The 15,678-nt window shown below is 34.8% G+C and overlaps 1 protein-coding gene across 3 annotated transcripts in view; it reads left to right on the top strand.

Annotated features, from left to right (window-relative positions):
* The window catches only part of LOC117912053 (aarF domain-containing protein kinase 1), a 45,783-nt gene extending 30,396 nt beyond the window's left edge, over positions 1-15,387 (top strand). For 2 of the 3 annotated variants that reach the window (XM_034826489.1, XM_034826488.1), the window contains exons 9-15: positions 2,002-2,049; positions 2,951-3,077; positions 3,209-3,389; positions 14,426-14,563; positions 14,655-14,767; positions 14,871-14,942; positions 15,028-15,387. In XM_034826489.1, coding sequence (XP_034682380.1) covers positions 2,002-2,049; positions 2,951-3,077; positions 3,209-3,389; positions 14,426-14,563; positions 14,655-14,767; positions 14,871-14,942; positions 15,028-15,161 — 813 coding nt within the window. In that variant the 3' untranslated portion in view covers positions 15,162-15,387. The remainder of the gene's footprint in view (positions 1-2,001; positions 2,050-2,950; positions 3,078-3,208; positions 3,390-14,425; positions 14,564-14,654; positions 14,768-14,870; positions 14,943-15,027) is intronic. The other variant, XM_034826490.1, reaches the window with a different exon arrangement.
* The last annotated feature ends 291 nt before the right edge of the window (positions 15,388-15,678 follow it).

The raw sequence follows: 15,678 nt of genomic DNA, 5'->3' as shown, positions 1-15,678 counted from the left end.
AATATGAGAAAACAGTGTGGAAAACAGCTTGGGAGATTTGTGGTAGAAAGAGATGGCTCATGGAGGAGGATAGTGATGGGAAAGTACAAGAAGGTAGAGGAAGGATGGTGTACAAGGCTCAAATGTAACTATTGCTTAACATATTTTTAGTTATATGCAGCATAAATATAAGCTCTTTTACCCATTCAAGATAGTACCTTATCTCTTAGTTACAATCTGATTCTGACGGTGAACCATATATAAGTTTTGGTTGGGGAGTGGAGGAGAATGAGAACAATTGTTTGTCTGAAATTATAGCTACACCCAGGTTTCATTTCTAGGGCTGCTCACCTACCACATGATTATGCCCTATTGAAAATCGCAACTGAATTTTGAAGTGTAAGTGGACCCCTAGTTGTACAGTAAAAAGAGCACCCTCTATAAATTGAAGGAATAAAATGATTTTTTCTCTTGATAAAAGGATTCTTAAAAGTTGAATTTAGTAGCTTCTCCTTTTCGTAATATAGAGTTAGAGATTCAAAATTAATTATTTTGAATTTTAAAAATAATCCCCTGATGAAAAAAAGATTTTAAATTCAAAATTTGTTATTTTTGAGAATCTATGGCAAAAAAATTGTGATCCTTTCTATTAACACAAGGATTCTTAGAAGTTCAATTCAGTTGCTTTTGAATTTAATCCTTTTCTTTACAAAGAAAGACAATTTAAAATTAGCTATTTTGGATTTTAAAAATAATCCCTTCTTAGTGGAAAAAGATTTTGAATTAAAGAAAGTGGATATATTTTAATTTGTTTTAACTTAAAAAATAGTTCTTTCTTGATAGAAAATTATTTTCAAACTTCATTTCTTTCCAATATCATATAGCGTGCAGTGTGGGGACTGTCCACTGAAGGTCAGGTTCCTGGATCTTTTCAGAATAATGTAGAGAAGTGCAGTTGCAGAATATAGGTGGTGAACAAAAACAGCGGCCACGAGAATCTGAATGATGGAAATAAAGATATTATGTTATGTACTAATGTTAGGTGTAAATAAAGGAAGTGATAGAAACAGGAAGTAATAATATTTATTTTTTTTTTATTATCATGATTATTTATTTTAGGGTTATTATTATTATTTAGCAATAAAGTTTTGTTAGAGTTAACATTATTAATTTCCTACTAGAGTTAGGATTCTCTCTCTCTCTCTCTCTCTCTTTTTTTATATATATATATATAAGTCCAGTGATTGCCATAATTATTAACTATTGGAACAAGAAAACAAGGAGCACTATGCTTATCATAGAAACAAAAAGGCACCGGCACTAATACAACTTGCACTATGCTAATATCAGTGAAACAAAAGAACATCAGGCAACTTCAATACTAACATAAACTTTCTCTATTCTTTCATCAACGAGCTTGGGCACTAATACATCTAAAGACATGTCTAACACACTAGCAAACATAGAGGATTATTGTACTATAGAATCATAGATGTAAAAATAGTCCTTAACCCTTTAACATTTTGAAAAAGGAAAGTGGTTGCTAGTACAAAGACCTATTAATATAATTTTTAAAATAGTTAAGATTCTATGTTATTAAAAGTTATTCATTACACATATGTATATATATTTGAAATTTCATCCATGATCTTTATTTACCTCCTTTAACATTTCCCTGGCTTAATCATTATGACTAGAAATTTGAAATTCTCAACCTACTTCCTATTTAGAGCTTTTGGGGTCTTTGCCATCCCATCACTGTAGCAAAAAATTCCATTCTATTCACTTTAGAAACTAGTTAAGTTTTGCAGACAAAATATCTGACAATGATTAGATAAATCAATTGAAAAGTCCTATGATTTAAATTTCAAAAAATTAGATCAATTTCATCCAACTTCTGTCATATACGTGCATATGTTTTTGTATTAGCTTAGATATCTATCTTAGGCCATTTTGGTTATTATATTCTGTAGACTTTTAACTGTTTATTTACTATTAAAAGGAAATTCGTTTAGCTTTCAGGTTGATGACCTGGAATTTCTGAAGAAAAGTGGAATAAATCCAAGAAAGGTTGGACTTCAAATTGAAAATAAATTTTGCTTTGTAACTTTATTGTATATCTGAATATTCCATATTCTTCAATTTGAAGATATCTATCTATCTATATATCACAATACACATAAGAGAGGTCAGGGTGAACTCTGCTTGGTTATCTAAAATGAAGAAAGAAAGGAAAAAAAAGAGAGAAGTAAGGGAGAAAAATTCATTCCTTTTCTCTACTTATGTGGGAGAGCTGCAGGGAAAAATTAAAAGGGAAATATCTTGGTCTTTTGAAGTAGTTATGCCTTTTGCAAAGAACATCTCTCTGGTCCACAAAGGAAAATTTCCCTTTTTTTTCATTTTGCTTTTAAATAATCTCAAAGCCAGAGAATCCCTTATCTTAAAATGTAGCATTACACTTACCTATTAATTCAAAATTTTATAAAAATGCACCATTTTACACTCATCTATTGTTCATTTCCTGTCTTTGTCTTTCCAGCAAAATTTGGATATCAGAGACTTAGGAAAGATAAAGATAGGGAAAAAATGGAAGGAAAATCTAAACAAGTTTGATTTCAAATAAATTTTCTTTCTACTCTTTCACCCAATTCAGTTTCTTTTAAGCAGAGAATTAGTAATTTGAAATCATTCAAATTTTGAAATAATTTTCATTATTATATTTCATTTTCCTTTGTATTTTCCATCTCAACCAAAAAGAAAAATTGAGATTCCTTTTGTTTTGTTTTGTTTCTTTGTTATCCTTTTTCATCATAGTTTTCTAGATCCAAATGGAACCTTGATCTGTTAAATTATATGAGATGTCCCTAAATTAATGGGTGGCATATGATGTTTAAAGCTCTTCCTTTCTTTATCTAGATGCAATAAAATAAATATCATTTGTTGGTTGGCTTACATTGCTTTTGTGCTGCAGGTTGCAAAAGCATTGGTGGAAGTGTTTGCTGAAATGATATTCATCCACGGTTTTCTTCATGGAGATCCACATCCTGGTAATATCTTAGTTTCTCCAGAAGCAGAAGGTCGGAGCGGCTTTTCTTTAGGTATGTTAATGATTCATAATTTAATGCCAATCAAATATTTAAATCTTATTTATTTTGTATCTACATTTTTTTATTAACTTTTGCCACTCTAGCTTCCTTATCAAATTTTCATGTCATGGAAAATAATGCAGTTCTTCTTGATCATGGGATCTATAAACAATTAGATGAAACATTCAGACTGGACTATTGTCAGCTCTGGAAGGCTGTGATTCTTCTTGACTCAAACAAAATACAGTATCTAGGCGATCAATTTGGTGTTGGGAAGTATTCTAGATACTTCCCCCTTATATTCACTGGAAGAACTATTGATAGGTGAGTTTATATAAACCTGTGAATTAATATCACTTACCATGTTGGGAAGAAATGTAGACCATCTGTCCACCTTACTTAGATATACATCTCAGTAAAGATTGATTAACATAAAAAAAAAATAATAATAAAACTAAAGGAGTACTAAGTGAACTTATGTTATATAAGTGTTATATATTGTCAAAATGTTTTCATGTCAAATAGCTAGATTTACTTATGATCAATATCTTGTTTTTGGCTTATTTTTAAAATTTTCTTTATAGATAATTTTTTTCCCTTTTTTGATAATAATTTTTATGAGAAACATGAAGGTGTTAATATTTTTTTTTCTTCTTTCAGAAATATTCTATTAATATCATATGGAGATTATAGAACTTAAAGAAGGCATTTAATTAGGTGTCTTAAGGGATTTAGATTGATCTCGAAGAATCACATTGGGTTTAGATTCATCTCAAAGAATCACATTCTCCCTAGAAATTCAAGCCAATTCTGTTGTGAAAGTCAGGTGATCTGGAATTAACTTTTGGAGTTTTTGTTGTCTATTAACATTTCTTATAAATAATAATTTTAAGCAGTTGATATGGTTTTCTGTTGGCCAATGATAGCTGCCCATATTTTACTCAGAAGACCTTGTCTTTTATATCAAAATGTCTAACCTGATGGCTATGAGAACATTTGTACTCTTGTGCATTTGGCAAATGAAGATTCTTTGTTTAATGAAAGAAATTTTACCATCAAAGAACTAGTAGAAAAATTAGCATCCTTTGAAACAAAAGAACCATCATATACTTTCATCAAATAGCAATTTGAAGTTGAGGGCAAGGAGGAAAGGGTTTGTCTATGATGCATCTATACCTCAAGATGTAGTAAAACCCATCCCAAAACAGATTGTGAAAGTGGCAAAAGAAGTGCAACAGCTACTGGTTGATTCTAGCAACTTGACTCCCAATAATAAACTATGGTATGAATTGTCAATTATGCAAACCTACCGAATGCAATTAATCTAGCTTTAGATTCTTCTTTCCCTAATTTACTGATGTACCATACACATTGCATGGAGCATGTAGACCTTAAAAGATGAGTTGATGAGTTGTTTATTGAAGAATATTAAAGAAAGATTAGATCTTTATGTATTATGAGTCGTTTGGTCATGATTTTCGGATTAACAAATGCACCAAGGACATGTATGTGTATCATGACATAGGTTTCAATTACCAACGTAGAGAAATATGACCCCTAGTTTATACTTGAATTCCTTGTCATTTAGGAGCTTTAAGAGCCAAAAGAAAGTCAATGCTTGATTTCCCAAAGAAAAACGTTGTTATGGTTGGTAGGAAGCATATAATTTTTATTTTTTTTTCATATCATCCATATTCTAACTGAGTTAAAGTCTTGATTTTCATATGGACATATTTTTATGCAGGAAAGTGTGGAAATCCCGTATGATTTGGGGGGTGATTTGTAGGATATTGTGGTAGAAGATTGAGGCCCCAATTAGATCTGATATTTAGGCTAAATGTTTGGTTTGATTTTTATATTTCCATATTCTGCTCTCTGTGTATATGTTAAATAGGGACCCGATTATGTAAAATATACATGATTGAATATACAATTGTATTATTCTTAGTTTCTACATGGTATCTGAGCACGGATTGCTCTAAAACCCTAATCAATCCACGACTGCCCAAAAAGGAGACAACCATGAGTCCAGTCAATCGGCAACCCAGGGAAGAGAGTCAGAAATAAACTCCTCCATGGGCTCGACCGGTGCATTCGACAACTCCCCACTCCATTTTATTGTTGAAAAATTGAACGGTAAGAATTACAGAGAGTGGGCACAGACAATCAAGTTTGTTATTAACGGAAAGGGAAAACTTAGGGTTTCTTACTGGCGAGACTCGGTGACCACCTCGGACCGATGCAGCAGCATCCCAGAAATGGCGGTCCGAAAACTCCTTCATCACCTCATGCTCGATCAACTCCATGAAGCCATCCATTGGCAAAACGTATATGTTTCTCCCAATGACAAAGGATGTGTGGGATGCGATACGGGAAACATACTCCGATGTCGAGAATGCTTCCCAGATCTTTGAACTCAAGACGCGGCTCTGGCAGATGAAGCAAGGAAATCGAGCTGTCACGGAATACTAAACCGAGATGCTGGGTTTGTGGCAAGAACTCGATCTCAGCTGCGAAGAGGAATGAGAGTACACGGGTGACATTGTGCAATTCAAGAAAATGGAGAACGAGAGAGTCTTCAAGTTTCTAGCAGGCCTGAACCGTGAGCTTGACAATGTTAGGAGCAGAGTTCTCAGTTGCCAGTCGTTGCCCTCCATCCGAGAGGTCTTCTCTGAGGTGCGATGTGAGGAGAGTAGAAGGAAAGTGATGTTACGAGAACATCTCACTTTTGGGCCCGAGGCTTCAGCACTTGTAACCTATGGGCCTCACGTTGGATTTGGCCTAAGACAGTCTAAGAGGACTTATTGTGAGCATTGTAAGAAAACGGGCCACACTAAAGACACTAGACTTTACATGGCAAGCTCGCAGATTGGAAGCCCAGATAGCCCAATAAAGCCCATAGTCATTAGGTCTCCACCGAAACCTAGACACACAAAACACCCACAGAAAATCATCAGTCAGCTTCTAGTGTGGGGTGAATTGGGTTTTTAAAATCTTTTCAATCACAACAAATTCAAACACAATATAATCAAAATAGAGAGATAGAGTTTAGAGAATTCAAACTCGGGTTTATAGTGGTTCGGCACTTCCTTGCCTACGTCCACTTTCCTTAACCTCCTAACCGAGTAAGGGTTCCACTAACTTGAAGCTTCAACCAAGTTTCCAATCTTCTTATACTTGGATTCCGGCTCCAATGGGCTCTTCCACAATCTCTTCAAGATTCAAACCTCTTGAAGGCTTTGACACTCAGATTTTTACAAGAAATGATCCCTCAACCTAGCTTAAGGATAGCTCAAATACAAGACAAAGCTAGGATGACACACAAGAGTGCACTAAAGGATATGCAAGTGGTGATTTTATGCACTATGAAATAAATGAGAGCTTTTTGATCAAGAACAGGTAGGTAGGCTATTGAATGCAAGTGTTCTCTTGTCAATAAATGAAGTGGAGCTCTCAATTTATAGGTTTCTAAGCTTGGGAGTCAAAAACAGCAAAAGGTAACCTCATCCGGTCGAGATAGGGATCGACCGGTTCACCAACCGTTGGATCATTTAATGCATGACAGGTTACCGTTGCCTCGACTAGGAAGAGAATCCCTTCGATCAGGAAGAGAAGGCTACTGGGAGAGAGAGAAAATTTTTGGCCTTCCTCGACCGGTCCTCGACCGGACGAGCCAACCGTTGGATCATTTAATGCATGACAGGTTACCGTTGCCTCGACTAGAAAGAGAATCCCTTCGATCAGGAAGAGAAGGCTACTGGGAGAGAGAGAAAATTTTTGGCCTCCCTCGACTGGACGAGCACAACTGGTCGACCAATTTCTCAACCGGTTGAGCCAGTTGGCCATAACCTCGACCGGTTGAGCCTTTTTGGCCCCGAAAACCTATTTTTTTAATTCCTTTCTTTTCTAACACTTAATCAAGGTCTTTAGGTGAATTATTAAGTCAATTATAAAACATTTTGCCTAAGGTACATTAGTTAAAAACTCGGGTTTTAATGAAATCGAAGTTTTAAAGAATAAACCAAGTTTTCTAAGTTGCATGAAACGTGTGAAAATCCTAACTGCACTCATGCATTCATCTTACATTAGTTTCCTATGATCATAAGTTTTCCAAGCATCTCGATCTTGTATCCATTTGGTCTTTTGATGAATTTTCGAGTTTATACCTGAGATTTTTAATCATTAAACCAATTAGTCACTTAACCATAGTTTGTTACCATCAAAACCTGATTAGGAGAACCCTTGGGCTAACAATTTATTTTCTACATTCTCTCCTTGTGCTGGTAATTTAAAAGTAAAAATTGCAGATGGTACTTTATCCCCAATTGCTGGCAAAGGGAGTATTCGTATTTTTGAGTCTATTACTCTCAACCCTATCCTATATGTTCCTAATTTATCTTGCAATTTGCTGTCTATTAGCCAATTAACCAAACAGTTTAATTGCTCAGCTAAATTTCTACACTCTCATTGTGTTTTTTAAGACCTATCATCACGGAAGACGATTGGCAGTGCTAAGGCCGTGAGGGGCTATATTACTTCGATGAAGCTAATGTGTGTGGACAATGTTCTCCCACTATTTGTAATTCTGCATCTAGTCCTAGGGAAAGTGAACCTTTGTTGTGACACAAAAGGATGGGCCATCCTAGTTTTCAGTACTTGCAACATTTATTTCCTTCACTATGTTCAAATAAAGCTTCATGGGATTTTCAGTGTGAAGTGTGTGAACTTGCCAAACACCATCGTGCATCTTTTCCTAAATCTAAGTATAAACCATCCATACCATTTACTCTAATTCATAATGATCTATGAGGACCCTCATGTACCCCTAATAGGACCCATAAAAAATGGTTTATTACTTTTATTGATGATGACACTCACCTGTGTTGGGTATATTTGACTGATAAAACTGAGGTTCGATCAGTCTTCATGAACTTTCACACTATGATACAAACTCAGTTTCACACCAAAATTCAAATTCTTCATACCGATAATGATATTGAGTATTTCAATCACTCCTTGAGCACTTATCTACAAGAAAATGGTATTATCCATCAAAGTTCTTGCGTTAACATCCCTCAGCAAAATGGGGTTGCAGAATGGAAAAATAAACATATTCTTAAAGTTGCTCATGCCTTGTTGTTTACCTCTCATATGCCCTCACAATTTTGGGGTGACTCCATTTTGACAGCCACATACCTTATTAATCAAATGCCTAGTCGGGTCCTATCTTTTGTCACACCTCTCCAAAAAATTCCAAGAGTTTTTTCCCCATTCTAGACTCGGTGCACATCTTCCACTTCGTGTCTTTGAGTCCACTGTGTTTGTCCACTCTCACGCACCTAAGCGGAACAAATTGGATCCTAGAGCGCTTAAATGTGTCTTTCTTGGCTACTCTTCCACACAAAAGAGTTACAAATGCTATGACCCAATTTCACAGAAGCTATATGTTAGCTTAGATGTCACATTCTTTGAGCATACTCCCTACTCCTCACTTCAGGGGGAGTCTGTGAGTGAAGCTAGACCACCCTTAACCTTAGACTACCTCAATGTTGCTGTGTTCAAATCCACTCCGTGCCTTATATCTACCCCTTCGCCTAATACAGAAGGACACTTGAACTCAGGGGGAGATACGGAAATACAAACAAATAGGGAAACACTCGTCTACTCAAGGAGGCTAAAATCGAAGTCCAATGAGACACTCAACTCCGAAGCACTAAAAGAGTCAGAACCGGTGATAGTTCCAACCCCTCAGGAGTCTAGATCCAATCCTAATCAGGTAACAGATGACTTACCCATTGCTCTTAGAAAGCAACCTCATTCATGTACTCTCCATCCTATCTCGAAATTTATGTCTTATAATGCTCTTTCTGCAAAGTGTCGTGCTTTTATGACTAACATTGATAGAATCCAAATTCCTAAAAACATTCAAGAAGCCTTGGAGATTCCAGAATGGAGAGAGGCAGTCATGGAAGAAATAAGGGCATTGGAAAAAAATAGGACTTGGGAAGTGATGACTTTGCTGAGAAGGAAGAAACTAGTGGTTTGTAAATGGATATTCATAGTGAAATATAAGGCAGATGGCACAGTAGAACGATACAAAGCCCGTCTGGTTGCAAAGGGGTTCACTCAGACCTACGACATCGACTACACCGAGACATTTGCACCAGTGGAAAAGCTGAACACTATACGAGTTCTCTTATCCTTGGCAGCAAACCTAGACTGGCCACTCCATCAATTTGATATCAAGAATGCCTTTCTAAATGGTGAGCTGGAAGAAGAAGTGTTTATGACGCTAGCACCAGGGTTTTGTAAGAAAGAAGAAGAAACCAGGGTATGCAAATTAAAGAAATCTATGTATGGTCTCAAGCAATCTCCAAGAGCATGGTTCGATAGATTTGCAAAGGTGATTAAGAACCAAGGATACCAATAGGGATAGTCGGATCATACTATGTTCTTCAAACAGTCCAACGATGGAAGGATGACCATTCTAATCGTGTATGTCGATGACATCATTCTCATTGGAGATAACACAGGAGAAGTGGAGAGGTTGAAAAGAATGTCTTAGCCACAAAGTTTGAGTTAAAAGATCTGGGTCAAATGCGGTATTTCCTAGGAATGGAGGTCGCCAGATCAAGGAAGGAATTAGTATCTCCCAGAGAAAGTATGTACTTGACTTGCTGATTGAGATTGGCATGCTTGGTTGCAAGCCAAGTGATACCCCTATCAAGGCAAGAAAAAAGACAGAAAGCGACGGAAAACCCGTGGATAGAGAGAGATATCAACAACTAGTAGGGAAACTGATCTACCTTTCTCACACTAGACCAGACATTGCTTTCGTCGTAAGCGTGGTTAGCCAATACCTGCATTCACCAAAGGAAAGTCACCTGGAAGCAGTGTATAAGATCCTCAGATATCTAAAGGGTTTTCCAGGGAGAGGACTATTCTTTAAGAAGGGTGACAATAAGAAGGTAGAGATCTATACAGATGCAGATTGGGCAGGATTAGCAAAAGACAGAAGGTCTACTATCGGCTACTGTACCTATTTATGGGGAAATCTAGTAACATGGAGAAGTAAGAAGCAGAGTGTAGTAGTCAGAAGCAGTGTTGAGACTGAATTCAAAGCAATTGCACAAGGTATGTGTGAAGGACTATGGTTGCAGAAACTGTTGGAAGAACTACACATTACAGTAGAGCTCCCCATCAAACTCTATTGCGACAATAAAGCCGCTATTAGTATTTCTCATAATCCTATTCAGCACAACAAAACCAAACATATAGAAGTGGATAGACACTTTATAAAGGAGAAAATTGAGAAGGGGACGATTTGCATGACTTATATCCCTACAATGGAACAATTGGCAGATATATTCACCAAAGGGTTACAGAAATCTAGTATTGAAGATTTTATTTGCAAGTTGGACATGATTAATATCTATGATCCAACTTGAAGGGGAGTGTGGAAATCTCGTATGATTCGGGGGGTGATTTGTAGGATATTGTGGTAGAAGATTGAGATCCCAATTAGATCTGATATTTAGGCTAAATGTTTCGTTTGATTTTTATATTTCCATATTTTGCTCTCTGTGTATATGTTAAATAGGGACCCGATTATGTAAAATACACACGATTGAATATACAATTGTATTATTCTCGGTTTCTACATAAAGTTTACCTGATGAGTAGTATCTCTTATTGAGGCATATGTTCCCATTCTTAAGAAGTTTAGAGAGTCCTTAGAGCTTCCAAAAGATCTTAACTCCATGGCAATCAAAAGTATTTTGCTCTAATGGATGACAATGGAAAATCGTAGTAATACTTCAATGTTGTGGCAAACAGGGCAATCAATTAGGTGGTTGTAAGGAAAGGAAAGGAAAGGAAATTATGCTAAGAGTTCATGCAACACCTTCTACTGATGGGGAGTGGCTATCAAAGAGTGTTGCCAATGCATTGATTGTTCTTATAGTTGGCATTTTGGGCAGCCAAGAGAAAATTTTGAGTGTAGAAAGTGAATTTGATTTAGGCTACATACTATACAAGAAAAGTTGGTGATAGGAGTCATTCATGAAAAGGAATGAAAGGCATTTTTGTAATTCTTCTTTTTCAGATCATTTGGAGTTCAAGTTTATGGTAGTTGATTATTTCGTTATTTAGAATTCTGGTCTTCTTTCTTAGAAATTTCTTATATATTGCAATAAGTTCTTATACTTTTAAGTTTCTGATTTTTTAAAAGGATGTCTTTCTCTAAGATGATTTATTTTTTAAGTTTCTATTTTCTAAAAGCATCTATTTTCTAAAGCTTTTCTCTATTTGCTCAAAGTTTCTAGTTTCCTTTTAATTCAGCTACTTAAGAGGTTCAAATGGTACGGAACTTCTACAAAGTTACTATATAGGTTAGGTTTCTTTTCCTATAGTTTGTCTAGTCTTTTAGGTTTTTCTACAAAGTTACTATGTAGGTTAGGTTTCTTTTTCTATAGTCTGTTGAGTCTTTTAGGTTATCTAAAGCTTATGAACGAGGCTATGTAATATAACCTAGAGAAAAATGAATAAAATGATGAATCATGTTTACTTTTTTGTTTCTGTTTTTCTGTGCATATTTTAAATTTCTCATGGTAAGGTTCATTATAAGATTTTCCCTACATTACATTTGCATATGAGTGTAGGTGTGGGTACATGTCTAGGAGTGGGATCTTTTGCATCCTAAAATTTTAGAACATGGGGATTTGGTTGAAAAGGATCTCAACTATGGGTGTGGGTACTTGGATACAACATTAATAAAAAATAAATTAACATTAAACATAAGCATAGTAATGTGAGTATAAGTTATCTATAATACTACATGGTTAATTGTGGTTAAAAAATATTTATTATGTCTTTTCTACTTTAATAAGATGCTAACTGTTATTTTACTTTGATATTACTACTAATTGTACTTAAAGAACCTACTTTAATGGAATGTTGAGAAAAAACTTTTAAGAAAATATTATATCACATTATTAGTAAACTTTGATTAGTTTAAAGTTTTAAAAATTTATAATGATTTTGTAATAAAATTCTTATAATACATTAGATGTTGATAAAATATAATTCATATTCAATTTTTTTATTATGGAAAATTTTTTAATTTTTATATCAATTATTATAATTAACCTTTAGATTTTTTATGTTATTAATTATTATATTTATCTTTTTTAAGAGGCATATGAAACAAATAAATTAATAGTGCTTAGCAAAAAGCGCACAAAAATACATAGGTTTAATTATTATATTTATCTATAAATTTTATATTATATTAATTATTATATTTATCTTTAAAATCTATCTATTATGATTTTTTTTTAAAAAAAAATAAGAAAGAAAACCAACGAGTTGGAAATTAATTTAAAAATTCTTTATTTTTTATTACACTTTATTTTATACTATTATCTGTTATAATTTAAAATAAAAAATAAAAAGGAGAGAAAGTGAAAAATAACTACATGTACGCAACATAAACATAAATTAAAAAATTAAAGAAAGAGATAGACCAAATCATTAGCAAGATTGTATTCAATGCAATATAAGCATATCAAACACTGATCCCACACGTGCACCCATGTGGTATTATGTTGACACGAGTATTTTAGTTGAAGTTGACATATCTGTATATCATAGGATTTACCTATATTTCTTTCTTTTTTTTTTTTTATAACTTTTTGTTCCCACTGCCACAATCTTAATTCCCTGTTCCCTTCCTTACAACTCTATGGTTATTCTACATCAGGATAGTTGATATGATCTTATTAGGTGTGGCATTAGAAAGAGTGGAGTCTAGTGAAAGTGTTGTATTAGATAGAATTCAAGCAACCACTTTAGAGTCATTCTTGGTCCAAGTGGTTATGGATCTACTACATGCAGCTGATTCTGTGGTTATTCCATGAAGATATTGCCTAATGGCTTTCATTAAATGTAGTGAGAGGACCATTATTTGTAATTTTTATCATTGATTTTAACTGAAATAACCTCATTGTTTCTCAATGGTGTAAATATCAAATACCCATCTGAATGTCTGAAATGTAAATACAAAGAAGATTAAAGAGAAAAAAAACTGATCTTTTGATACAAAAGAAAAAGACTCTAAGACTGAAGATTGTAATCAGTGAGTACGAATTTAATCATGATCTTTTTGATGCTCTATAAACTTGGGATTATCAAAGAATGGAATGGAACTATGCTTGAATACTAGACAACCATTTAATACTTTTAGCAAACCGACCAACAGTGGATATAAGACCACACTCCTGGTTAAGGCCCAACCCAAACAAAATTAGATTAACTCAAGTAAAACCTAGTATTGGGAATATAGGGCTACATATTTCAACTATACCCATTTATTTGTTTGACAATAGGAGAAGACAGTTTGCTTAATGGCATCTGGGGCTGATTTGTCATCAAAATACCCAAGGTAAATGACAATGCTATGACCTGTCATTCTATAAGAATCATTTGAAAGAATCATGAGAATTAAGTTTTTGTATAATGAACATGAAAATGTAGATCTAGCAATTCCTTTGTGAAATTCAGTTTACATTTTGATTATTGGAATTGGTAGTTTGGGAATATTTGCATATATATTTCATCTGATCTCATATGATTTGAGATCCTATGCACCTGACCCAACCTACAAGAGTTTGGTTCCAATCTTCACATCCCTTGTTGGGGGTTCTAAGGCATTGTACCCCAACCCCTAGAGGGTTAAGTTAGAGGCTTTTTAATACTGTTGAACTTTAGATCTTTCAGACTGGTTGGTATATTTTAACCATATTTTATTTGACACAAGGAAAAAAGTAAAGGAATCAAGCCATGACTAAGAAAAAAGAAAAGGTTATATTTGCTTATATTTGAAAGATTTATGATGTCTGTTTTGAGAAAATGAATTTGGTTAATATGTTGTGAATATGATATTTGCTATTTTGATTTCTCTTTTGAACTTTCAGTTGATCTTCCTTCTTGTTCTATTGTCCCTCTAGCTCATCCTATTTTCAGCCCCTGAGGTGATTATAAGGTGTGTCAGGTGCTTGGATATGGCCTTGGTTTTGGAATGTTGACTCATCTCTTAGAGATGTAGTCTTATTCTCATTTAACTTGACAAACAACTGCATGGCTCCAAACAAACCCTACATTTGTCAAAAGCCCTCAAATCAAGCTCTAGGATAGTGTTTTAAGGGAGAAGGTCCTATCTTTAATCGGTATACCTTTCCTTCATTTCCTCGAGATTCTCTTGAGGCAAAACAATATATACTTGCAATTGAGACACGTATTTTTTTTTTTTTTTAATGGTTGCTATAGTGCTTTAGAAAATTAACAAATTATGTGTCCTGCAGTAAATCAGCTCTTGGGAAGGGAATGTCAAATGAAGAGAAGAAAAAACTAAAGCAGGAATTGAAGTTCCTCAAGATGGAGGACATATCGTCATTCATGGAATCTCTGCCACCTGACTTTGTTACAATATTGCGTGCAGAGTAAGGAAGGAAAAAGGACTTCTTTTCTCATATAGATGCTGACTGAAGAAATTGTTTCACCAATTTTACCCCCGTTGTTATTCTCTTGCAGTGGGCTACTGAGGTCTTTATGTAGCAAGTTGAGTGCTCCACAGCGAGTGCGGCTGCTAGTCTATGGCAAATATGCATTATATGGCCTCCCCCCCAAACTGAATCCTGAATCTGGTAAAACTTAGTAAAACGCGCACACAACTCTAGCAAGTTGTCTAAGAAACAATTTTGTTGTTAAGATTCTGCCAAGTAAATCTTGTTTCTTCTGGATTTTCAGATTTTATGGGTATGATCGTGTTCTCCAAATTTATGACAAACTTGAGTTACTTGCAATTCTGGTTGCATCTCGGTAATGAATTTACTCATTTCATTGTTTGATTAATAGCTATATTGTCAAGAGTGGTGGAATGATTTCAGTATTTCTCATGTTTCAGAGGCACTGGAGGTGCTTTCTTGGATGGAAGAGACCCAACAATTATTCAACAAAATGCTCAGACAATTTGTTGTTGCAGCTGACCGTTTCTTGGTGAGGATTTGTTTGTCTTTTCCTACCATAAACCCTAGATGAGATAATATTGGCAGTTGCCTCAGAATGTTTATATAAAAAAGAGAATGCAAAGGAAGCCAGATGTTCATAATAATTGTAATTTGAGGTGTACGTTCAGTTCCTAGTAGCTGTAGGAGATTGCAATGGAAGAGCTACCCGGTGTTGTAATTTGTTGAATCTCAATTCATTGTAACAACCGCAATCTTATAAGAGTCTTTGGGTGGAGCCAATTCATCCTATTTATCTGTCCCAAGTGCCACCATGAGAGGTCAATTTTTAACCTTAGCCCGGACTGAAAACGAACTCAATTACCAGTGTCTGACTGCTCTAGTTTGATTTTGATAACATTGATTCAAACACAACATGAGGATTCCCACCTCCGTCAGCTGGACCAGTTAGTGAGCAGGGGCAACTTGATGATGAAGGACGAGAGAGAGAGAGAGAGAAATTGACAGTGGAGAATGAAGGACTGACGCTAAGCATTAACAGAATGCTGCTAAAGAATAAAACTTTAATTGAGATAGATTTTTGAAGTTAA

The sequence above is a fragment of the Vitis riparia genome, chromosome 4 (assembly GCF_004353265.1).
Source record: "Vitis riparia cultivar Riparia Gloire de Montpellier isolate 1030 chromosome 4, EGFV_Vit.rip_1.0, whole genome shotgun sequence".
Taxonomy (NCBI): domain Eukaryota; kingdom Viridiplantae; phylum Streptophyta; class Magnoliopsida; order Vitales; family Vitaceae; genus Vitis; species Vitis riparia.
The sequence above is the reverse complement of the archived record's forward strand: the minus strand, read 5'-3'. Positions and strand labels throughout refer to the sequence as shown.